This window comes from Lepus europaeus, chromosome 15 (assembly GCF_033115175.1).
Source record: "Lepus europaeus isolate LE1 chromosome 15, mLepTim1.pri, whole genome shotgun sequence".
NCBI lineage: Eukaryota > Metazoa > Chordata > Mammalia > Lagomorpha > Leporidae > Lepus > Lepus europaeus.
The window spans coordinates 52432934-52459671 of NC_084841.1; the positions used below are offsets into that span (position 1 = coordinate 52432934).

General features: G+C 38.3%; 1 protein-coding gene across 1 annotated transcript in view; it reads left to right on the forward strand.

The window, feature by feature from the left end:
* The window catches only part of CWC27 (CWC27 spliceosome associated cyclophilin), a 239760-nt gene that overhangs the window by 206316 nt on the left and 6706 nt on the right, over positions 1 to 26738 (forward strand). The window contains exons 12-13 of the mRNA XM_062211737.1: positions 2078 to 2187; positions 5812 to 5915. Of these exons, the coding sequence (XP_062067721.1) occupies positions 2078 to 2187; positions 5812 to 5915 (214 nt within the window). The remainder of the gene's footprint in view (positions 1 to 2077; positions 2188 to 5811; positions 5916 to 26738) is intronic.

A 26738-nucleotide genomic window follows, 5' to 3' on the forward strand; every position in this document is an offset into this window, starting at 1 on the left:
TCTTCCACTGCTTTCCCAGGCGAGAAGCACAGAGCTGGATCAGAAGAGGAGCAGCCAGGACATGAACCAGCGGCCATATGGGATACTAGTGTCGCAGGCCGAGGCTTAACCTACCATATCACAGTGCCGACCCCTAATGGTTTCTTTCTCATTAATGTGCTGAATTTTCAGCATTTAGAGCTGTCAGTCTTGAAAGTTGAGCTGGATATACAGTATTTTAAAAGGATCCATATAAAGTTGTTTATAAAAACCAATTATTCCTTTCAAGTTCTATCGAAATCATATTAGGTAACCACAAAAAGACATCTTGTTTCTTAGTTTGCACATTTTTTTTTTAAAGACCAGAAATCTCTTGAACAAAATGGCTGATTGTTAATCTATTGCACATTCATAATGTTCCTCAAACTAGGTAACAAAGAAGCCAGTAATCAACTAACAAAGATTTTTTGCATTCTTGATTACAACTGGCTCATTTCGTTTTCCAGTTCAAAAATAAGAGAGGTTGTGGCTTGTTTTCTGGGTTTTTGATTATTATTATTATTAATTTGAGAAGCAGAAAGACAGAAAATTCCCTGGTTCATTCCCCAAATGCTTGCAACAGCCCACTGGGGCCAGTGCCAGATTGGAGTCAGGGATGCAACTTAGGGCTCCTACGTGGGTGTCAGGAGCAGAATTACTTGAACCATCACCACTGCTTTCTCAGGATTATCAGGTCTGCACTATCAGGAAGCTGGAGTCAGGAGCCAGAGCCAGGCATTGAACCATCCTAACTGCTGTGCTAAATACCCATCCCTGGCTTCTGTTGTTATTGTTGTTGTCTAAGTCATACATTTTCATTAATATAAGTAAATGAAGGTACTTCCAAAAGTTTGTGGAAAATGCGTATTCTGGTTTTTTATTTTGGTTTTGGTTAGCCAACATAGTTTTATTATGGGAATGTTTTATAACACACAGAATCACAAACTCTTATCTGTCCAGCTTTGGGAACATGTTAGGAAAATATTACACCTAGCATTTTCTAGTTTGAAGTAGAAGGGCTTCTTGTGTTAGCCCACTCCCCCATCCTAATGTATTTTGCTTTTCTACTTGTAACAGATACCTTTTTTTATCTTTTTTTTTTTTTTTATTTGACAGGTAGAGTTATAGACAGTGAGAGAGACAGAGAGAAAGGTATTCCTTCCGTTGGTTAACCCCCCAAATGGCTGCTATGGCTGGTGCTGCGCCAATCCAAAGCCAGGAGCCAGGTGCTTCTTCCTGGTTTCCCATGGGGATGCAGGGGCCCAAGCACTTGAGCCATCCTCCACTGCCCTCCCGGGCCACAGCAGAGAGCTGGACTGGAAAAGGAGCAATCGGGACTAGAACCTGGCACCCATATGGGATGCCAGCGCTGCAGGCAGAGGATTAACCAAGTGAGCCACAGCACTGGCCTGTAACAGATATCTTTAAAGATGGTCCACATGATCTTCAGTGGAGGAAAATGCATATTATAAAAAAAAGTATGAATTTAAAAATTTCTTTGCACCAAAATAAACTTATCTTTTAATTCTAGTTTCCACTAACTTTTTGAAGTACCATTGTGTATACATATGAGAATTTGCAAAATGTTAGTATCTGGGTTGTGGGGGGGCTGAAACTGTATTTTACCAACCCAAAACTGTATTTTATGAACTTATGAACCCAAGTGTTTACTAATCTTAACACAGAATTGTTGCAAAATCAAATCCACAGATCTGTTTTATAGTTTATAATTAAGCAAAAAAGTATTATCTGGTAACTATCCTAATGTACTGTTAGATAATTTATATAATATATTATAGTCAAATGAGTACAATTTAGAAAAAACTACAGTAGTGCAGCATAGAATAAAGAGATTTATAAAGTTGGCTGGAAATTAACATATCACCTTCTATTTAGAAGATTGTTATGGAGCTAGTGGAGCATATTAATTTTCTTTGGAAATTAAATGAAGGCAACCCAAGCCAAATTCTGAGCTCCTCTTCAGCAGAGGAGCCTACCCATAAGTATGAATCCACAGAGCCTTTTTCCACTCATTCTAAGAATCTCCTACCTTCTTCAGAAGAAGAAGCTGCTCCTGATGGTGCTGTTGCAGAATACAGAAGAGAAAAGCAAAAGTATGAAGCCTTGAGGAAGCAACAGGCGAAGAAGGGAACTTCCCGGGAGGACCAGGTAACTTCAAAAACCAAAAGCTGTACCTAAGTCACTGCCTTTGAATTGTTCTTTGTGTGTTGCTAAATGGAGCCTAATTCAATTATGTAACAAGGGAATTTCTCTTAAAAATGAGAAAAGGATGTATTTGTATGGGGTAGGATGCCAAAGACCTCAGCCGTCCGAATAAAGGTCCTAATTCAAGAGTTTTTCCCAGATATTTTAGGTGAAAAACCCTGAAACTTCCAAACTTCTACCTGGTATTCCTTTATCAAGCACAGGGTTTTTGTAAAGCCATATGTCCCTAGAAACTCAGGTGGCAGCTCTGTGTAAGTGAAAATTATGAAATGAAGACGCGGTGATTGTGGTGACGAAAGGCTGTCTGCCAGCATCTCACATAATCACCAACCAGCTCAGCTGAGAATTGTGCACTGCCTAGAAACGAGAACCTTGGTCCGTGAGTTGACTTTTAATGTAATAAAACTCTGTGTATTGGCCGGCGCCGTGGCTTAACAGGTTAATCCTCCACCTTGCGGCGCCGGCACACCGGGTTCTAGTCCCGGTTGGGGCGCCAGATTCTATCCCGGTTGTCCCTCTTCCAGGCCAGCTCTCTGCTATGGCCTGGGAAGGCAGTGGAGGATGGCCCAAGTCCTTGGGCCCTGCACCCGCATGGGAGACCAGGAGAAACACCTGGCTCCTGGCTTCTGATCAGCACTATGCGCTGGCCGCAGCGGCCATTGGAGGGTGAACCAACGGCAAAAAGGAAGACCTTTCTCTCTGTCTCTCTCTTACTATCCACTCTGCCTGTCAAAAAACAAAAAACAAAAAAAAAAAAAAAAAAAAACTCTGTGTATTGCAAATTATTTCTAAATCTTAAGTAGCAATATGAAGAAATTGTCAGAAATCAAGGACAAAAAGAGATGGGAAGTTGGCTCAACAATTTGAGAGTCAGCTGTATACATCATACAGTACTTGGTACTCGATAAATCAGTTCTCTTCAGCAGCCCTGCATGTTGAAAAGTTAGGGGACAGACCGAAGTCATTTATTTTTGGCACTGCCATGTAAATATATGAAGACATGCCATTTTAGGCACATAACTAAAACAAGCAAAATAAAAGTAAATTAAAAAGCCCAAGCCTGGATGGATAAATTAATCTAATCAGACACTGTGTTATAAATGACACCTAATTACTGGTAAGGACGGATCATGCATCAGTATTTAGCGTGAAAATAATCATAGGGAAGGTTCAGCAAGAGTCTGGCATAGGAAATTTTAATTACAGAGAACTAATTTATATGCAATTTTCAAGAGAAGTGGCACATCAAATGAAATTAAGAGAAAGTGCATTATTACCTTGTTTTCTTGGAGTCACAGAGTCTTCTGAATAGCAGCCATGGGGACTATGCTATCAAAGATGCTAAGGATCATTCTTATGTGTATATTAATTTTTCCCTCCCTCAAAGCAAATAATTGTTAAGAACCTGGAGTGTACCACTAATCTCCATATTTGGTGGCCAGCAGGTAAACACATCCTTGCCCTGGAGATACATATTCAGATATGTAATTGAGAAATATTAACACATACATACAAAGTTTTGAAGGAGATATAGCAAAATATTAATCATGATTATTCTGAGTGGTGAGCAGTTATTTTTGTTTTACTTCTTTTCTCCAGTATCTCTACAATAACTTTTTTTTTATTAAAAGCAAATACAATGAAAGCTTGTTATTGTTGATTTTAATGAGTAGTTTAAAAACAAGAGATGCTTTACTAATATTGTTTGAAGAGCTTGGTCCTGTAATCTGTACTCAAACAACAGATAAGTTCTGTAAATTCTAACATACTACTTAGCCCTGAGGATGCCTATGATGATGTTATATAGGATTTATACATTTTTCCCAAAGTCATTTCATTCAGCAGCTATGGCCATGAGTATCTTTCCAGCTGTAGTCTATGTGGGCATTGAATTGTGAAATGGCTAAGGCACTTTTCACTATCAATATTTAACAACAACTTCCTTTGTTTCTTGCAATTATTTTGTCTTTATTGAGTTGTATTCTAGATTTTCAAACCTACTTAATTTTTTCATGGACTGTGGGCTTCATAATATTTCTAGGTAAATTCTGGAGCCTATGAATGTGCTGTGGCTAGTTATTCTACCTGTTATTCACATTTTGAATTCTTTCACACATCTGCTCCCTTAGGAAAAATGAGGATTTTAATATTGAATTCAATATATCAAAATCTTCATTAGGCCCTTGATTTTTTTCATACGGATTTTATCCCATTTCACAATGATGTATGTATTAAAACAATAAAATAGAAAAAACGTTTTTCTAGTCTGTGTTCTTTGCTCAAATTCTTGAGCAGACTATTAAGGTACAGCCAGGAGACAATATCATTACAAAACTATAGCTACTTGTTGCTTCTGGACCACAAAAGACATGGGAGCCAAGCAGGAATTCAGAACAACATTCCCTACTCCATGTTTTGTTTTGTTTTGTTTTTACCATACCCAACATTACCTTAACCATAGAATATGAAGCTTCATGTATATAATTTTTTAATAGCAGTGTAAGAGCATATTTGTTGCTTTTTTACAAAATGTATCTGCTTCCACTTCTCCATTTGTATGAATATTGCTCTGTGCACATCTTATACAAGCCATTTTCTGTGTTTCAGATTGTTATTTTAAAAGGTATTCCCAGGCCGGCGCCGTGGCTTAACAGGCTAATCCTCCGCCTTGTGGGGCCGGCACACCGGGTTCTAGTCCCGGTCGGGGCACCGATCCTGTCCCGGTTGCCCCTCTTCCAGGCCAGTTCTCTGCTGTGGCCAGGGAGTGCAGTGGAGGATGGCCCAAGTGCTTGGGCCCTGCACCCCACGGGAGACCAGGAGAAGCCCCTGGCTCCTGCCATCGGAACAGCGCAGTGCGCCGGCCGCAGCGTGCCTACCGCGGCGGCCCATTGGAGGGTGAACCAACAGCAAAAAGGAAGACCTTTCTCTCTGTTTCCCTCTACTGTCCACTCTGCCTGTCAAAAATTAAAAAAAAAAAAAAAGGTATTCCCAGGATTAGAATTACTGAAGCAGAGGACATGATTGGTTTAAAGTTTATGATTCATGTCAACAACTTTCTAAAGACATTATTCCGATTTACCCAACTGCCAACAGTTAGATTTGTTAAATGAAAAATACTATTTGTTGTCAGTGTTTTGTGTATGATTTTCTGTATCTTAGTGAATTACCTCCCTGTCTTGTGGACATTAAAAATTTAACTATAAGCATATATTTTTAAAAGTTGAAGAGTCTTCTACATAAGCAAATTTATGACCTAAAATAAGAAAGTGGTGACCTATCGCTAAGGGAAAATGTCAGTGAAAATCCAAACAGGACAATGTCAAGGTTTATTAAGGTAATTGTATATCTTGAGAGCAGCTTTACCTTTTTCTTTCAAAATAAAACAGATGTCTGTTTTCTTTTCTACCAAATGTTAAGTTTTTTAAATTATGTTTATCTCAATAAGAAATCAAATCAGTCAATAAATGAATAATAAATAAATATCTATTTTCTTTTCTACTAAACGTAAGGTTTTTTTAATTACATTTATCTCTATCAGAAATCTGAGCAGTCTAATTGTTATTTCAGACTCTTGCATTACTGAACCAGTTTAAATCTAAACTCACTCAAGCAATCGCTGACACTCCTGAAAATGACATTTCTGAGACTGAAGTGGAAGACGATGAGGGCTGGTAAGGACTGTGCTATCTTTATTTTAACTATGAACAAATAGGTTCATGGGAGACGGGCGGGGGGGGTGTCACTGTGTCATCCTCTCCCCTCTGCCCACCATGTTTTCCAACGTCATTATAGGACCTCGGCACCCTTTACTTCATTTCTGTTCAATATAAAATGAAATAAATAAAGACACTGAGCACTCGATAAACAATCACCTACCACATGCTTGGTGTCTTCCCTGTATTGTGCTATCCAGTAGAAAATGCACAAGAAATACATGACGCTATTTCTGGCCCTAGCTTTCTAATATTATGAATATAAGATAAGACTCATGTTAAATAGTGAGGAAACAACCTTAAAAGACATCAATAATTTTTTTAGACTTTTCCCACATTTTTGAGCTCCATAATCTTATTTCATGATCTTTCTCACTTCCCCTTCAAGTTTATGACCTGCAGGATCCTAGCAACATGTACATAGTTAATTTTATCTTTATCTTTGGATATGTTTCAGCTTTTAAACACACTGATAAGAAATAAAGAAATTAATGATATGTACTTGTCCTGTGCTTAGGACTTTATCCTATACTGGCAAAAAAAAAAACAGGAGAAGAATTGTGTTTTCTCTTATCACACCCCTCTGTCCTCAGATTGACTTCTCGAGCAGTGTATTAGGCCTCCCCACACCTTACTGCCTCCACCTCCCACTACACCCTGGCTCAGACACAGAGCTGCAAACAAGCTCGTGTATGACCCCCACACATGACTCACCCTCTGGAGCCTCTCAGCCATTTCATGTGCCATCACCCCAGCCCAGAGCCCTAGCGTCAGTCCTCTCTGCCAAGCAGCACCTCCCCTGCTTCAAAACCCTGGTCAAACTCCCGTGCTCCGGGAAACTAGTCAGCAAAATTTGTTGAGCATTCACAGAGCTGGAGGGTGGAGGAAGGAGGGCTGGAGTGCCCCTTAAAAGCAACATAAAAACACCTATTAAGGAAAAATTCAACCATGTAAGACTCTGCCACTGTAGGTAAATGTAAGAGGGTCTGAGGGCCTGGTGATTGGTATGGCACGGATCCTACCTAACCTAGGGTCCAGAAAACAGTTGTGTGTTTCTCCACTAATTTATAGTTTCCGTGTGATCTGGGTTATGATGCCAATTTTTGTAATTCCCTGGATCTCTTATGATTTCTCTTACTTAAATTTAAAGTTGCTTGGAGGCAGAAGCTGGTGCTTCCCGTGGTTCTGTGCCCAGGCTCTCAGTGGGTATTGACTGACCCAGGCAGATAAAGGCACACTGCACAGAAGTTTCTTTTTTTATATGACTGGACAGGTTTAGTTTTATTTTGGATTCCTTGCATGTCTCAAAATATCTTTCAAATGTTTTAGGTTCAGCCACCACACAAAAAAATATTTTGCCAAGTCCTCCTTACTTTTGAATCCATATGCATTTTTTAAGGAAATATGACCCATGTGTTTCTGATTCATTTACACTTAACTCATCAAGATGGTGTTTTGTAAGAGCAGTTTGATGCCCAATAAGTTTTTTTAACCTTTTTATAAGCTATTTAAGTCCTTTTTTATTGAACAGGAAAGTCACCAACAAATTCAAACCCCAAAAGTTTCATTTGAAACTCATAACCCACAGGACTCAAATTCACTTTCAACTTGGCAAGACCATTTAACTTTCCAAGGTTCTTCTTAGCCCTTTGGTTCAATATATGCTCATTTTGAAATTCTCATTATCTTCAAATCTCAATTAAGTATTTTTAAAAATGCCAATCTTGTTTTTGATGGAATTTGACAATGCAATCAATACTTAATATACTTATTAGAAAGTTGAACAATTGGGAAAATTTCACCAGATTGGCACTGGGGGAAGGGGGAGATCACTGGTCAATGGTGTTAGCTAATTCTCCAACTGTAAACAATAATAAGTGGTAAAGGAGGAGGAAATATGTTAAAGGAATTATTAGCAGTTCTTCTTGTAGTTCATTTTTGCTTTCAGCTGTCCTCCTACCAATCAAAGTGAGACACTGTGCATCTCCAGAATGTTTTGTTATTGTTTGTCATACCTAAAATTGAAAGAAAATACCTTCAGCGTTCAAGGCACAATGCCGAATCATATAAAATGCATATGGCCATTATGTAAAACCCTATTGTAACACAAGCCATTGAATTTTTGTAACCTGGTAAGCAACATCATTTCTGTTCATCAACAGGCCAGTTCAGCTTTATCAAATCACTGGTGACTTAGATCCTCTCTCATAAAGTATGTTCTACCCAGGAAAGGAGTCTTGTATCCAGCTTGACTTACAACAAATATTAGGAGTGCATGGCATGTGCATGTGTGTTATGCATAAATTACATGGTTCCCAGACTGTTTTGCAGGTCATGGTTACTGCTTTTCTAAGAAGTAAAAGTCAGCCAGTGTGCTGTACTACACTGTCAGGGTCTGTTATCTGAGGTAAAATGATTGCTTCTAAGACATTTTTATGTGTCCACATGAGTGGCCACACATTGAGGGATCATTTTCATTTTCTGTCAAGATAGAAACCATTACCAATTTGTTATGTTTTCTTTTACTTGGCAAACTATTTTATTTGCATTTTTGGCTGAGCTGCTGTATTGGCATGGTATACAACAGACATTTGGGTACCATTCAGCAGCATTCTACTTTTTCTGCAAAAAAAAAAAAAAAAAAAAAGGGAAAAGGTGGGAGAGGGGAGAGAAAGAAAAGAAATATGATTCTATTGTAAACAGTATGAATGGTGTTTGATAATTATTCCCAGATTTCACTGTCTAACAAGGCATTTAAAGAAGTGTTATTAGTAGATCTATGCTGAAATGCGTGATAGAAATTTCTCGCCCAGAATTACCAGGATTCTTCCTTTGTTCCCTTATGTACTAGGAGTAGTTGGTAGCAGTGAAGGCATGAGATTCTAGCTGAGCAGCTAGCGGAGTTTCTTTGCCACTGTGTTCCTTAGTCCCATGGCATCACAGACTCATACAGCCGCAGAACCCTTCTCCTCCAGCACGTACTTCACATGGCAGGAAGCAGCAGTCAGAGGACTCATATGACCACGTGGATGAAGTCTGTGTACCAGCTGGGGTTAGGTTAGATAAAGCCTGGTTGGTTCCCTAAACAGATTTTGAGAGCTGTATCTAACAAGGCAGAGGGGAGTCTTTTAAAAGGAAAGGCACCAGCTCATTACACAGCAGTGTCATCACTTCCAAGGAAAGGGGAGAATGAAATCTCCAAGAGTAGATTACTATCTTGTGAACATTAGCTAGTCACTGCTGTGTTCCATTGAAAACTTCTTTCCAAGCTGTTAAATTTACTGTTGCCTTCAGACTTTACAACAAAATATACATTGTAAAACATTAAACAGTATAAAGGCCTGCCTTCTGCCCTGTCTCATTTTTTCTCATCTTCTCCCCTATACACACACTTTCATCCATTATACCTACAATATTCAGTGTTACAATAATTTAAAGAAATACTACCAATTACATGGTTGCCTCAAGAAAATATTTACCAATAATTGTATAAGTAAAAGATGTTCACTGCAGAAAGATCAGAATATAGAACCCCCTGAAAAGAAATGTTAAAATCATCTTTGGTATCAAATTCTAAGATAAATCCTATCAATTTGTATGTATTAATTTATATTGTTTATGCTTAATCTGTAAAAGCATGTTCGTACTGTTTATACTTATTAATAGATACTTCTGTACACATACATATTTTAAGCAGAAACGAGATCATCTAGTACTCTAGTTAGAACTTGCTCTTTTCCTTCAGCAACATTAGTGACTGCTTCTCCCTGTCATACATAATTTTGTTATGCAATTTCTCTATTTTGGATTTTCACCTTGAAGCAATGCAATTAATGGGATGACCCACAAATTTACCTGACTGTGTTGTTGGATATTTAGGCTCTTTCCAGTTTTTCTTATTATAAACAAACCATGCTGGAGTGGGCATCCTTGTATCTGTGTCCTTGCTATTTTCTCAGGATACATTTCTGAAGCTGGAATTGCTTAGTTAGTGAGCAAGCATGTTAGGCCTCTGCTAAATATATTCAAATGGTCCTTCCAAAATGTCATTCCAATTTATATTCCCAAGTAATTATCATTTCAGACTTGCCTTAAGGGCTATTAGATTCTTAAGAATTAATTCAGGGTCTTTATAGTATTTAGTGAAAGAGAATAATGCTAGAAGAAATGCATTGACTTTATAATTTTAAAAAACATACACATGCAGTCTGGTTTGCTTCTGTTTTTAATAACACTGTGCACGTTTCAGTACAGCCTCTCTTCTCAGGGGCCTCATCGCTAAGTAACCCTGTTCTCGGTTCTGAAAACCTTTCCTAAAATAATCCTGTTAGAACCTCTGCATCTGGATTTTCTTGTTTTTCAGTTTTATTAGTGCACCTTGGCTTGTGTTGGAAATCAGTTTTATGAATCAGTCAAGACAGTTTGTTTCTACTAGAGATTGGAGTTCTGAAAAAAACAAGGTTTGGCTCAAAGTTTTAAAGCCATCTTCTGGAGATAGAATAATATAGAAGCAATAAGTACCAGTTGTGTGTGATTCCAAAACCGTGATATTTTAATAATGCAAATGTAAAAAATAATAAGATTATTGACTTTTACACTCAGTCATGTCTCATTATAAGATAGCATTAGAGAATATAGCTTCATCTCATTGCCTATGTGGACAAAACTTTAAACACCTTTAACATGGGACACATACTGAAATTTGTGTGTAATTTGGTCATATAATGGGTGAAGGGGTGCAGTGACAACAACTGAATGTGTGAGCAGCAGTCCTCCCTTTATTCAAGCAGGATACTGCCAGGCATGGGTGACAGGTTGGGGTGGGTGAACACAAACACAGCTAGAAGGATGAAGAAGCATGAAGGCTGGGTTAGTCAAGGGAGCAGTCATCTCCACACTTCACTGATAGCGCGACAGCGTGTCTCCAGTTTTGGGACCTTTGGCACTCCTGAAAATTATTGGAAACCCCAAAAAGTGTTGTTTAAGTGGAGGATAGTGTTTCCCTCATTAGAAATTCAAACTAAGAAGCTTTAAATCTCTTTAAAATAATTGTATGCTCATAACATATTAACATAAATAAAACACTTTGATGAAAAATGATTAGATCTACAAAACAGGAAAAATTTAGTGAGGAGGGTGCTATTGTTTTACATTTTTCTTTTTGATCTCTATAGTCTGGCATAAAAGGAATACTTGGATTCTAATATCTGTTTCACTCTGTTTTGGATTCTCTGAAGAATCTCTAAAAAGGATGAGAATGGCAGTGGCCACCCAGCGGCCAGCTGGGACCTTGCTGTCATTCTGTCCCTTTATTTAAATTCTCAAAGTGCCTGCTATGTGCTTTAGGATCACATCCACAAATGCACCGTCTTCACAGGGTCTTTTTCCTGCTCTTCACAGTCTCCTTGTGCCTCTCCTGGGCTTCCCTTTTCCAGTCTCCCTCCAGATAATCAGAGCTTCACTTTCAGTGTTGTGCCCTGCACTTCCTGCAACTGCACCCACAATCAGAGCCACGCTGTGGTAGCAAAGAGAGGGAGAGAGCAACAGACTTGGGTCACAGGCCCTGGGGGCCACCTCCTCAGAAGTAGCACCAACACTCCCCTTTTTCTCCTTTGAAGATTCCCAAATCCACACTGTGCTGCTAATCCTTTAAGATTTATGCATTTCTCACACATTGGTGCAGGATGTCTCATCTATTTCAGATGCTACCTCTTCGGCTTTATTTTTATTTTTCTAGAAAATTCAGATGGCTCTGAATTCTTCTCAGCATGAATCGCTTTTTTTTCTTTAAAAAAATGTGTCTTAATAGTTGTCACTGGACTATCTTTAGAGTCGTGTTTGTGGAAAGCACTGTACCTTGATAAGCCTCCCAGGCTGAAGAACAGTACCTTAGGAGCACCCTCAAATCACAGACAGTGTCAGCAGTCTACTGTGCCTGAGAGAAGGGAGTGGGGAGCCTGAGTGGTGTTGAGGTGCGGTGCCTGGTGTGACCTGCCTCCAGGCTCTCTTAACAGCCTTCAGAGAAGTCCTGCTTATGTGAGCTGTGCTTAGCTCCGTGTGGAGCTTCAGAAGGCCTGAGATTCAGATTTTTTTTACATGGTCTGTGTGGACCAGAGGAAGCTGCAGCAGAGAGGCAAAGGAAGCCTGGAGGTCACAGGGATGTTGGCACGGAGCACAGACCTCTGCAGGGATCTGGATTTCTATGGGTTTAGAGAGGTGCAGAGCAGCCCAACTGAGAGGTGGCTCATAATAAGATGATATCTGAAGCCTTAAATCAAGTGAATAAAACATGTTTGGCTCCGTTCATCTGAATGAAGCAATACTAGTAGTTCATGAGGTCAAAAGAAAAGTGTGTTTTGTTGTAAAAGCTTGTCACTAAATAATCTTTAAAGAAGTTGATCTATTTTTTATTCACTAATTATAAAATACTCCTCCTTGTTGTTCTTGCCAAGACTAGGAAGCCTTTAATATTAAAATTTCAACTAAGTGATCAACTGCAAGACCAGCATTCACCTCTCAGCTTTATGGAGAGTACTGTTTTCAGTAGTTACTGTGATTGGGCTATGTGTATCCTTTACTGGAGCTCTAGAACTTTTATTTAGACATCAACCTTAATTCAGAAGCTTCTCTTACTTCCCACCACATAGGTAAGTGGTACTGTTTACTTAACGGTTCAGATAATGAGTCATGTGTACTCATTGAACTGCTGTTATCGTACCACCCTTATCCCTGTTTATTAGTTAAGAACTCTGGATAGCTTTTTTCCCTATAATGTGCTTTGAAACATATAGGGACTGTGGCAAGTAATTGTTAATCCCCAAGCTATATATTATATGAATACTTACCATCTGATGAAACTAAAATCTTTCAATGGCATGAAAACTGCAGCATAATATTTATGGTTCAATTTATTCTGATAGATCCAAGTAATTCAGTTTGAATATTTTGAAAGCTATTCTTATTTCTTGTAAGTGTTTTTAATGTAAATAATTTGTGAGGTGTGGAATGTGGAAGAAAGTGAGATGTGACGCTTATCCCCATTGATTTATCATCTAATATCCTAAGTGAGATAAGGAAGGCTTCTACTTAGCACAGATCTTGGGAGTAAATTATGAAGTGCTTTCACAGTCATTTGGCAAGAAACCTTGCATTCACATAGGACTCTTAACTCTTCTGATGTGGTTTAATCCTTCACAAGTTTGGGTCCAATGGTCATGTGATGTGGTTGGTAGTAACACACTGGGGACAGGAACCCAGGCCTCTTGACTAGTGTTCTACAATGCCTCTTGAATATTTGTTATGTATTTACTTGACCAAAGTGATGCTTATGAACTCCACTATTACTTACTCAAGTTTGAGTCTGTGTAGGTCAATTCACTACATTAGAACAAATGGAATCCAAATAAAGGTTGAAAATGAAAAAATTTGCTCTGCCCCAAGTGGTATTTATATTTTTAGAGGTTTTTTTTATGGCTTTGACATTTCTGAAGTTATTTAGATGTGAAATCTTTTCATTTCTTTTAAACCTACTTATTAAATATTTTTAGCCAACTATCAGTTTAGATTAATTAATAAGATTATTAAAAAATAACAGAATAGGAACCACTTACACTTAACTTTAAGGTAAGTATACTTACTTCCTTTTCATGTCTATTTGTTCTAACTCTTCTGCAGGTAGTAAGGACCTGTTCATTCTTGAAGCAAATATTTGCATGTGCTGTATTTTACGTGCCCTGCTAAGGCCTTTATCCTATCTCTTCTCATGTAACCTTTACAAAAGTTCATAGGACTCATAGGTTAGAAACCAGCTGGGGTAGAATTCCTACAGCTCCACCAGAAAATTAGTTTTATTCCCATTGTATAAATGAGGAACTGAAGAAAATTAGGTTATTCACCCAAGATCACACAGTAGTAAATGATGGGGTCATCTGTCACTCTTAAGAGCCCATGATGCTTCTAGAACACAAGCTTCTACCAACAGTGATTCCACCATGAAGCTCTGATCATTAGAACAAATGGGAAGAAATCAGCTTGACTTTCAACAGCCTTTGATCCTAAATAATTTCTTGTGGTGCTAGTTTCGGTAGATATCACCCATTCACATCTTTGGACAACTTTCCTCTTTTTTTATTTTTTAAATAAATGTACCATTGTGGAGGTGTCCTCTAAAACAGTCATGCTTCTTTTGGCCATGAAGAATTGTGAGACCAGACCCCACTCTGTAGTCCCACATATTGAATTCTCACCCAGTTGTACAATGGGCTGTCTAATCAGATTGTCTGGGTTCATATCCCTCTCTGACAATGATAGTTGAATGAACTGAGTAAGCAGCCTAACGTCTAAGCATTAATTTGTTCACCTGTGAAGTGGAGATTACAATACCTACCACAGAGTTATTTTTATAATTGAATAGGAAAATTTATGTTCAACACGCAGTACAGGGTCTGACTCTTAGAAAAAGCTCAGGAAATATTAGATGTGTGAGAGAGAGGGAGGCCATGATACCTGGCAGAGTATTGGTAAGTTTTGACATGTTACTTAAGCATTACAAACTAAAAGTTCTGAATTAAACTGGCAAAACATTAGTTGTATAGTTCCTTTGATATAATAACCTCAAAGAAAATAATATAGGAATAAAAGGCAAATAGTAATGTATTTCAGTTATGTTATCTGTGACCCAGAGGAAAAGTGGACATAAATTTGCTAATACTACTCAGTGTTTTTTTTTTTTTCTTCCAAGGTCTCTTTATTTATTTTGAAAGTCAGAATTATAGAGAGAGAGGGAAAGACAGAGAGATCTTCCATCCTCTGGTTCATTCCCCAGATGGCCACAACAGCCAGGGCTGTCCCAGGCTAAAACCAGGAACCAGAAGCTTCACCTAGGTCTTCCCCATGAGTGGCAGGGGCCTAAGCACTTTGGACATCTTCCACTGCTTTTCCCAGGTCATTAGCAGGGAGCTGGATCTGAAGTGGAGCATCCAGGACGCAAACCAGCGCCCATGTGAGATACCATCATCCCAGGCAGTGGCTTTGCCTGCTATGCCGCAGTGGCAGCCCCTCACTAATTCTATTTTATAAAATGTTGAGTAAGGGAGAAAAGTATAGCCTTTTTTTAAAAATACAGATGAATCCAGATTGTGAAATACTGAGTCTGGTAGAGTTTAGCTAACAAATTTATCATTCATGGAGAAACAGGAAGAGATTGGACAAAATTACCTTTTCTGTATTGGAGTTACAGTCATGGATTATAGATTTTTCTCCCATCTCTGTCTCTCTCTCATTCTTTCTCTCTCTTTCTCCCTCCCTCCCTCCCACCCTCCCTCTCAGTCCCTCTCATTTTCACTGACAAGATCATTGTGGAACACAAAAACACTGTGCATGGATAAGTCATTTATTTCTATTGGAAAAAAAAATTAAGGAGTAAAGATTCTTGGGATTGGTATGAGATAATAAAAAAACCATTTCTCCATAGTTGTTTTAGATAGCAACAAAGCAAGTGCAGAATACAAGTTGCCATTATACACTGGCAACCAAAAAGTTATCAACAAGCATTCTGATAACCAGATCTGAGAGAAAGTTAAATTATATTTAAAGTAAGATAGAAAAACCCAGGTAGTAACATTCCAAGTGAAATATGATAGAAGAAAATGCATAACTTCTACATGGTTGCTTGCAATTTTTAAAGATAGTTATAAACAATTTGTTTTTTCTTACACAGTTTTTAAATGAAACTTCTAATTGTCATGCTATTTTTTCAAATAGCCTGATTGTTTATAATTCATGTTCAAGATGTAAACATTAAAAAGGGGGAAATCACTAGTAATTTCATATTCCACAGATAATCATCATTAATGGTTTTGTCTATCTACCCAAATCATGCCATACTTATTTTCCCCTTCCTCTCTTTTCAATATTTTATCAAAAGTTTTACACCATTAAACATTCTTTTGTAGCATCTCTTTTGATGACTATAATATTCCATCACACGAATATAGCATAATTGAACATGTGTCCTTTTTTGGAAAGATTTATCCCATTTTTAATCAGAAGCCTTTAATTAATGAATGAACCTATAGTTAAGTATTTGTAAATACACTAGGATTTCCTTAGGCCAAAAGATGCGACACTGCTGACTCAAGCAGTCTTTTTTGTTTTTAAATTGTAACTGAGATATAATTTACAAATGAGAAAACAGTTACCTGTTCACTTTGATGCATTTTGACAATTATGTATTCCCATGAAAACACCATCAAAATAAGATACAGAGCATTTACATCACCACAGGAAGTTCCTTCACACTCTTGGCTCGTCCCCCCTTCAGGTCCAGTATGCCTTGGGTAATGTTTTTGCTAGGTCACGTTCTAACAAGTTGAATCATTTATAGCTAAACAGCAATCTACAAAGTCATTGATTTTTCCTGACACTCAATATTACGTGAGTATGTGTGTGTTGTAATCTATTTTACATAGCAGATATGCATATATTTGCAAACGCCTACCTTGTGTTAATTTGTATTTCTTTGCTTACTAGTAAAGTTGAACCTTCTCAGTATGTTAACTGGCCATCTATATTTCACTGATGTACTTGCTAATTATTTAGTCTGTTATGTTTACATATGTCTCAGTGATTTGTAAGTGCTCTTAAATGTTAAAGATATTATTTTTGTTTAAAATATTTGTACCAGTTTGTCCTTGCCTTACGATTTGTTTATGGGGGTTTTGTTTCATTGCATTGCCATATTTGCCAATTGCTTCCTTCATGTTTTCTACTCAGTCTTTGTAAACTCAAGATTATATAAAACCCTAGTTATATCTTTATCCAGTATTTTATGGTTTTATTTTTTATTTACCTCAAAAATTCACCTGGATTTTATTTGATATAGTGTATTAGGTCAATATTGTAACTTGATTTTTTTCCAAATTGCTTACCACCCTGGCCCTTTGTTTCCCACACTGATGTTAAAAGTGTCCTTTATCATAGAAGGAGATCTGATGCATATTTTGAGTCAGTTTTATTATTTTAGATTGGGTTTTGATTTTCTTTCTTTTTACCTATTTTGGTACCTATACCTCATGGGTTGATTCTGGGAACAATATAACACTGGTTAGTGTCTGGTAAGGCAAGTTGGACCTTTATTGTCCTACACCAATATTTTTACTTTGGAAGCTTAACTGAGGGGATATGTGCTACATTCTTATTTTCTTTTAGCTATCCACACCTGGAAAAAGCTTAAACAACAGACCGTGGAATCAATGAAAAGGCTCCATTATTTAACAGGTGGCCGCTACCTGAATTGTAGACCCAGTGCCAAGAAGGAAATAATTAGTCTAAAAAAACGGCTCAGCTGAATTTTTGAAGTAAATTAAAAATAAAACCATAAAAATACTGGAGAAAGATATAACTAGGATTTTATAAAATCTTGGGTTTACAAAGACTGACAGACCCTTCAAAATAGTGGAAAAGATCACATGTGGAAAATAAATAGCATACGGGATGAAAAAGAATGAAATCTAACATGTTTGATTGCCATTTGCTGGTAAAGGTATATAAATGTTTTTATGAGAAGTTTGATCAGAAGTTTTTCCATCTCCTTGGTAGACTGAACAAAAGCACAAGGGATTAACAAAGCCACAGAGGAGAGACCACTCTCAAATCCTTCTGTTTTACCTGGTGTGAATCCCCAAGACAACTGTGGCAGTCACATTTTAACGCAAGCCACGAATTTGTATCCCAGATAAATTTGTTAATCTTTCAACTACATGCCATTTTGAATTATGAATATCCCTTCTCCTTTCTAGTATTAATACAGATAATCAAATTAAATGTAATCATAATGTTCTGTTCTGTGTGTGCACATAAAATTCAGTTGACCAAGATAAGTAAAATGTTGGAGTCGGGTTGTTTTTTTAGTGAAATAAAAGTTAAAGTAAAAATCTCACTTTCACTAAACACTGACAAAGCACTAATCTCCTTTAAACCTATAAACTAAATGTTGTTACTTTGCTCACATTATATGGACAGATTCTGAGGCACAGAAAGATTAAGTAACTTGGTCAAGAGCTCATAGCTGGGAAGTCATAGACCTCAGAGACAGCCAGTCATGCTGGCCTCCAGTGTTGATTCTATGTTTTTTCAAAAGCATTCTCTCTTGTTTATGATTTTGTATTGCTTATATGTAATATCACATTTTCTGCTCAAAAAAAAAAATCACTACTGGTATATGTGGTGAAACTTAACCCTCTGTATTTCATGATTTTATATCTATATAGACTAACATCATTGGTTCTGCTACCTACACAACAATTTCCATAAATGAGCTAGTGTGCATATTTCTGTTATTTTTCAATAAATTGGTGGTGGTATTTTTTTTCTGTTTTCATCTTAAGTGTAGTAAAAAGGCCAAAGAAATGACTTCAGGATTTTATTAACTCTCAATCAAAAATCATCTAGCCCTTTTTAAATCATGGAAGATATTAAATTCATATCCCTAATATATTCCCTGTCTTATTTGAGAATTAAAATTTAGAAAGTTACATAGAAGCTTGTTTAACTGAACAAGAAGTTCCTACCACATTTGCCTGTAATTTTTCATTGGAATATAAATAGTGGAGTGGTTTTGAGTATGGGATTTAGACCTGAATTTGAATCCCAGCTTAGAAATTTACTAGCTGTGTGATCTTGGGCAAATTATATACCCTTTCTATCCCTGTTTTTGAAAGTGTAAACTGAGGATAATAATAGTACCTTCTTGGTGGGTCAAGTTGTGGATTAAATGAGATACTATTTTTAAAGGTTTTAGCAAGGTGTCTGGAACAATCAGTACTCAATGAATGCTTTTTTAAAATATAATCTCCAATTTTATCCTTGTTATTTTTAAGAACTAACTTCTCTATACTTGACCACTGTCAGTAAATCTATCAAGATGGTGATTGGAATACAGTATTTCTATAATGTTTGATGGCTTTTTATGATCTTTTCTTAATTAACCCATAATAACTCATAATGGCTTGTTTACTTCCTGTCATAGTTCTTAACATTCTGAGGTAAAACAAATTTGAGATTTGGTATATTTTTTTCAGTAGACAGTAATACCTCATTAATAAAATATTGTCTGTCCTTGAGGCTGCTACTAATAAAGAAATAAAGGCCGGCGCTGTGGCTCAACAGGCTAATCCTCCGCCTTGCGGCGCCGGCACACCGGGTTCTAGTCCCGGTCGGGCACCGGATTCTGTCCCGGTTGCCCCTCTTCCAGGCCAGCTCTCTGCTGTGGCCAGGGAGTGCAGTGGAGGATGGCCCAAGTGCTTGGGCCCTGCACCCCATGGGAGACCAGGAGAAGCACCTGGCTCCTGCCATTGGATCAGCGCACTGCGCCGGCCGCAGCGCGCCAGCCGCGGCGGCCATTGGAGGGTGAACCAATGGCAAAGGAAGACCTTTCTCTCTGTCTCTCTCTCTCTCACTGTCCACTCTGCCTGTCAAAAAAAAAAAAAAAAAAAAAGCAGGGATTGGGGGAGGGAGCACATTTAAAGGAACATCCCTTGTTTTAACTATAAAAGAAGAGAATCATCACTTTGGAGAACATAGAATTATAAGCTCAGTGTAATATAAATGTGTTTATTCCATTTCTCCCTCCTAGCCAGTTTCTAAGGTAGTGAAAAAATGAAGCAAGAAGGATTACGATTATAGACTAGCATCCCTGGTTAGTGTTCATTTTCTGCAAGACTATAAATAATGCTGCAGAAGACCAACGTGGTTCTTTATAAATAGGTCCTTGTTGGAGTTGCTGACCCTGGGACGGTGATTATTTTAATTCTAAGCTCTCCATCCAGTCCCTGAAGTCATCTCATGTTCTGTCTTTTTCTTCTAGGAGAAGAAAGTCTGTCTCTATTAACACAGTACTTTCATACAGTGTACCCTAAAGTCAGTTTCTATCATGTTGGGGAAGTCTGCTTTGTTCACAAATCTGTTTTGTTTTTTTCTTGTTTTGTTTTGTTTTTTGTTTGTTTTTTTTGACAGGCAGAGTGGACAGTGAGAGAGAGAGACAGAGAGAAAGGTCTTCCTTTACCGTTGGTTCACCCTCCATTGGCCGCTGCGGCCGGCGCGCTGTGGCCGGTACTTCGCGCTGATCCGAAGGCAGGAGCCAGGTGCTTCTCCTGGTCTCCCATGGGGTGCAGGGCCCAAGCACTTGGGCCATCCTCCACTGCACTCCCTGGCCACAGCAGAGAGCTGGACAGGAAGAGGAGCTACCGGGACAGAATCCGGTGCCCGACTGGGACTAGAACCTGGTGTGCCGGCGCCGCAGGCGGATGATTAGCCTATTGAGCCGCGGTGCCGGCCACAGATCTGTTTTGAGAGGGACAGGCAGATGGCCACATACTCTGCTGCTTACCAGGCCATTTATATTGGGAACTCCATCTTCCCTAGGTTTTCTCTTAGTCCATGGCCATAGATTAAATGTTATTGGCTGAGCAGTTGTTTAAACCCCAGGGCAAGTATAAGAATGCACATTACAGATTTATTCTGGAAAGCCTCTTAAATCTTACCACCTGTGTCCTGATAAGTGCTAAGCATGTTAGATAGGCAAGAAAGCCAAGAAATTGTACACAGTTCCCCTGTTGCTGAAGATATTGTGAAAATTACATCTTTCATGTTTAGTCCAGCAATACTCAATATTTACTAAAGACACTTTATGAAATGAGGAATTTTTTTAAAATAAGGGAAACAATAGACATTTCCTAGAATTGACTTTTCAAAGCCCCAAACTGAGGGGGCAATGTTAGCACTCCTTTAGCATACAGAACAAAGGAGATTTTTCCATGTCAGTGGTGAACAGTGAAAGAAAATCTGCTGGTTTTCATCTCCGTTTTCTTTCTCCAAGAGCCGGTGTCTATTTACTTCGTTGCTTGGTTTCCCTGGTGTTCTATTTTTCTATCCTTATTTTTGTTTGGCCAAGTATGTTAGAAATTTTTGTTTCTATTTTTCTCCAATTGTGAATTTTTAAATCTCTATTCTAAGTTTTTTTTTTTTTTTTTTTTTTTTTTACCAATTCTGTCCATATTTTTCTTTGTTTCATTCAAGGCACTGTACTTCCCATTCTGAGTCTTTTTTAAACTTTTCTTTCCTTCCATGATTTCTTCCTTCTCTCTGGCCGCTTCTGTTTCTCGCTGTCCTGTGCCACCCTGCTGTTCTGGGCATGAATTATGCCAGTGACCTCATTTTCCAGGACTTTGTTTTTGTTGTTGTTTCATTCTTTGATCTCTGGGCTCATTCATGTTTTGTCTATCCATTTGTGTCTTGTCATATGAGTTACCGTGATGTCTACTAGTCCCTTCATATTTTAAAAAAAATCACACTTTTTTATTATGCACTCATACTTAAAGCATCTGATTTCCTAACTCCTAAAGAAGCTTTGAACATTTGTGAAACGAGAACACTAAGTTAGTAGTCAGTGATGGTGATAGCCCTAAAACTAAATATTCATAAAGTTTTTTCCTAAAAATTATATTTTATACTTAAAATGCAGATATATAGCATCCAATTGATAGTTTTAAACCTTCTAGAAATCATAAGGAAATACCCAAAGGTTTAAGCAAAGCAGCATTTGCATTTTAAACAATAGCAAAAGTGAACTGAGAGAGAATCAAAAAAGAAAAAATAGTTGTGACATTTGAAGTTAATGTCATTATTCTAGATGTGGGCATTTGGGATGTAGTTAAAATGCCACTTGGGAGCTACTTGGGATGCCCATATTTCATCTTGGAGTGCCAGGGTTCAAGTCCCAATTCTGCTTCCAAGTCTAGCTTTCAGCTAGTGCACACACTAGGAGGCAGTAGGTAGTAGGTCTCTGAGTCTCCGCCACTCATGTGAGAGAACTAGATTGATTTTTAGGCTCCAGGCTTCAGCCTGGCCCAGCCCCCAGCTGTATGGAGCATTTGAGGAATGAACCAGGAGATGGAAGATCTTAACCTTTGTCTCTCTGCCTTACAAATACATTTTTTAAATTAAATAATACTTTAAAAAAATATTGAGTTACAACATGAGTGAGTTTTTTTGCTGTTTTTAAGATTTAGTTACTTATTTATTTGAAAGGCAGAATTAGAGAGAGAGAGAGAGAATGAATCTTCCATCCACTGGTTCACTCCCCAAATGGCCACAATGGCCTGGGCTGGGTGAGCGGAAACCAGGAGCCAGGATCTTCCGGATCTCCCACATGCATGCAGAGGCCCAACCACTTGGGCCATCCTTCTCTGCATCCCCAGGCTCATTAGCAAAGAGCTGGATTGGAAGTGGAACAGTTAGGACTTGAACGAGGGCCCATTTGGAGGCCTACCTTGCAGCTGATAGCTTGACCTGCTATACCACAATGCCTGCCTCAAGTTGTTCTTTTTTAAAAATGTCATTATTCCTGATTTACTTAATTTTAATTCATTTAAAATGAATCTTAAATTTCGTGATTTTGTGTTATTTGTGATCTCTTAAATTTGTAATAAATATCAAATGCTTGTTGACATGGTTAACAAATTCTCCAGAAACTATATTGGTCTCTATTATTCATTCGCAACAAAAGTATCTGTAAAAATACCAGTCATATTTAGGCTTCCAAGTTTTCTAGCCTATGAACTGGAACTGTGGCTGCAGCTTGATAACCAACTGTGATCTTCAGTAGCTTCTCCTTGGTTGTTCATCTGTAAATTGAAATAGAGGAAACAAAGTTATTTGCAGGTATAAAAAATTTAAGGCTAGCTAATAGAAGTTATAATTGTTCAGCACTTTAGCCAGATATAAAATAAATCCACAAAAACCAGTAGTTGCTCTGAAATAACCACTTAGAAAATAAATTTTTTAAAGGAATCTTATTCACCAAATATAAATTTTCTGGCAACAAACAAGGAATTATCAGAAGCTCTGTTAAGAAAATTTTCACCTATTATAGAGATAGATACATAGGTATACCATTCCTAAAATATTTTTAAAAATTTTTAAAGATTTATTTATTTTGAAAGTCAGAATTACACAAAGAAAAGGAGAAACAGAGCGAGATCTTCCATCTGCTGGTTCACTCCCCCAGATAGCCAACAGCCAGTTGGTTACCAGGCCAAAACCAGAAGCCAGGTACCAGGAGTTTCTTCCAGGTCTCCCACATGGATGACAGGAACCCAAACACTTGAACCATCTTCTGCTACTATCCTAGGCCATTAGCAGGGAGCTAGATCAGAAGTGGAGCAGCTGGGACACAAACTGTTGCCCATGTGGGATACTGGCATCACAGGCTATGGCTTTATCTGCTACACCACACATGGGCCCCTAAACTTTACTAAGATAACATGCCTTTTCCACAAACTTTTTTTTCTTAAGATTTATTTATTTATTTGAAAGGTAAAGTTCTAGAGAGAGAGAGAGAGAGATCTTTTCTCCCCTGATTCATTCCCCAGGTGGTAGGAAGTATTATGCCTGTGTATGTATAGTTGTTATTGATAAGCTATAAAGTTACAGATAATTATTGATTATTTTTCTTTTTGCCTCATAGATTATCTTTGCAAAAGAAAAAAACACAAAAACAATGAATGTATATTATGCTATGAGTGTTATATAATAAAATAATATTTCTGTAATCCTTGGCTCTACAAGTAGTTTCAGCCCTTTGAATGACTTATGTGCTATAGGAAAGACATTCTTAAAAATATGAATTTCAGCCACCAATGTTAGTTGATTTCAAATAAGTTATGTGTGAATTGTAGTGAAAAGAATATGCAGTATAATAGTGTATTATAAAAATACACTGTTAAGGACTGAATTTGGCACTCCCTTCACCCAAACCTCCTATCTTAAAGCTGCAGCTTCCACATGGTGGTATTTGGAAATGGGGTCTTTGGAAGTACTCAGATCTAAATGGCACTGTTGGGAGTGGGACCTTAATGATACAACTAATACTTCATACCCTCTTGACAAGAAGAATCCAGAGCCAGTTCTCTCCCTCCCTCTCTCTCTCTCTCTCTATCCGCCCACACACACTGAGGAAAGGCCATGTAAGGACACAGTGAGAAGGCAGCTGCAACCCAGGAAGAGAGCCTGTACCACGCACTGATTCTGCTGGCATCTCGAACTGAAATCAGAACTCTGAAAAAGTAAATTCCTGTCATTTAAGCCACCCAGTCCATGGCATTGCATTGGGGAAGCCTGAGCTAACTGAGACACGCAGAGTACAAAATAAGTTGAAAAGACAAGTATTTGGACTTTTTTTTGTCCTTTGCAAAATCCTTTTGAATGCACTCTGTTTGATCTAAGCATGCAAAGTAAAATGGGGAGCACCTGACCATCATCCCATCTTTACTATCTGTAAAGAAAACAGACAGAGGCTGGGAAGTAATGTGACTTTCCTCTCCTTAGTGGCTGAATTGTAACTCAAACTTGAGTTTCTGACTTCAGCCCCTAAAGGTTTCCTTAGAAAGTGTTACAGAAATTCAGAGGCAGGAGCAGGTCCTGAGGCCCAGGGCAGTCAGAAAAGACCTTTAGGAGGAAATGGGAATTGAACTGGGTTCTGAAAGGACTGGGGACATATACCAGCAGGTAGGAAGAGGCAGGCCATTCTGGAGAAGTGATGTGGACAAAAGTTTACTGTAGCCCATCTTTGAGACAGAGCAGGTCGTGGTCCTTTCAAAGAATCAAACATGGGCAACACTTTAAATTGTTTTGTCTTGCTGAAACTTTCCTTTAAAAACAAAACAATGAAAAAGACTGGTTTTTCTTTTCAAATACAAGTCTCCTTTCAAGCCACCCCCAAACACACACACACACACACACACCAAAAAAAAAGCTTAAGCCAGATCACTTAGGTTTGTGATTCATAGACTCATAGAATGAAAAACTTAAATAATAACCAGGAGCTATTTAGTTGAGTTTTTTAAGAATTCTAACTTAACAGAGAAATTGGAAGCTTGTAACACCATATACTACCACAGTACACAAAGTATGTGTATGACAAAGTTTTATGAAGAACTGCAACGTCTTTCAACCCACATAAGGGAAAGCTGTCTGATGACAACATACACATTTCCCCTGCCTCCAGGACTAAGCATACATAAGGCAAATAGCAATCTGTGTGCAGTTTAACTGGCCCATTTGAGAAAGATAGGTGTTGGATTTTTAGAGTACAAAGTTAGTGGTTGTGGAAATACCTTATTTTAGCTTTTTGAGTACCAGTCTCTTCTCTGCTATATAGCGTTTGAAAGATGAGTTACTTACTGACCTGGAAAATGAAGGATTTATAAATATAATTATGAAATACTTTGGAATGACAAGGGGGTCTTCAAAAAGTTCATGGAAATGCATATTTTTTTTAAAAAGTGGATTTCTAAAATTTTTGCAGCAAAATAAACTTACTTTTGCATTCCATTTCTCCACGAACTTTCTGAAATCCCTTTGTGTGTCCTGGTATTATCAAAGAGAAGTGCAGGGAAACCAGGGAGAGGTTTTGGAGGTGACAATTACCCAGAGGCATTTATGTCTATTGGAGGCCTTCTTGCCAAGCATTTGCTGATCAGTGCTGTTAAAAAGACCAACGAAAGAGAACCATCCCCCTCTACATGGCCTGGTGGGAGTGACAGCAGTGGGAGGAAGACTAAACCGAAGAGATTGATGAGATTCCCCAGGAGACCAGAGAGGGCCTTTACCCTGCTGGAGAAAGAGCTGGACAGGCCAGGAGAAGAATCCAGAATGAAGTGTCAGCGAGGATGACCCCCCTGCTACCGGGAGGTGTGTGCTGCAACAAGGAGACAACAGTGAAGGAAAACAACCTGAGTTCCTTGCAGGAGCAATTTGGCGCATCTAGAGCAGAAGATGTCATGGGGGCAGGTGATGTAGGAACATGGAGAGAAGAGCAAACCCAGATCGATCGTAGAGGCTGCATGAGACGTTTGGGTTTCTTTGTGTAGACAGTGGAGAGCCATCAGAGGATTTAGAACAGGAGCATTTTCATGGCTAGCTTTGCATTTCTGAAAAATCTATGTGGCAGAGAAGACCTGGTATTATCCACCATAAGGCAGTCCTTAATAATTTGATGCCTGAGAGGAGATTGCCAAACATGCCCTCTTCCAGGGGCAGTGTGGGCCCTTGGTTCGGTCCTTCTTGGACCTTTGGCTGAATGGGGAATCCCTACCTAGCATCCCTATTTGAGGAAGAATAAGGAAAAATTGGGACTGAGATTCCAGAGAGCAATGATTAAAGAGAATAGGGAATAAAAATTTATAGTGGAAATTAGTGCTTTTTTTTTTTTTTTAAGTATTCGTCTAAAGAAGAGGTGTTTTTCCTCAAAGATCCTCCCACACTACTCAACACATTTTTGGAATTTCTCTTTTGAAATTGCTTTAAAGACCAGCCTGGGAGCCGTATAAGTAATCATTCTTGTCCCTTTATGGTTGCATCTTATTTTGAATTTTATACTCCAAAGTAAGCACTACCAATCTGAGTTTCTATCTTCCTTGCTAGACTTGCCTGTGACTTCTGTCTTACACTTTGCAAGCTTTCCCAAACGAGCATTTGCTACATTGTCATGCCTGTGTGTCTTCTCCCTAACAGACTGTGCTTAGGAGACAAGCCCAGGTCATACATGGCCTGTGTCACCAGTGTCCAGCATCAGCCCTTCACATAAAAAGCCCTCATATGTTTGTTGAAAGAGTAATTGAGAACTTCTCTTTGGAATTGCTCATTGTCTTGTCCTCAAACCATATACATGAAATAGATAATGCACTTAGGATTGTTCAGTTTGAAAAATAGACACAGAGGACC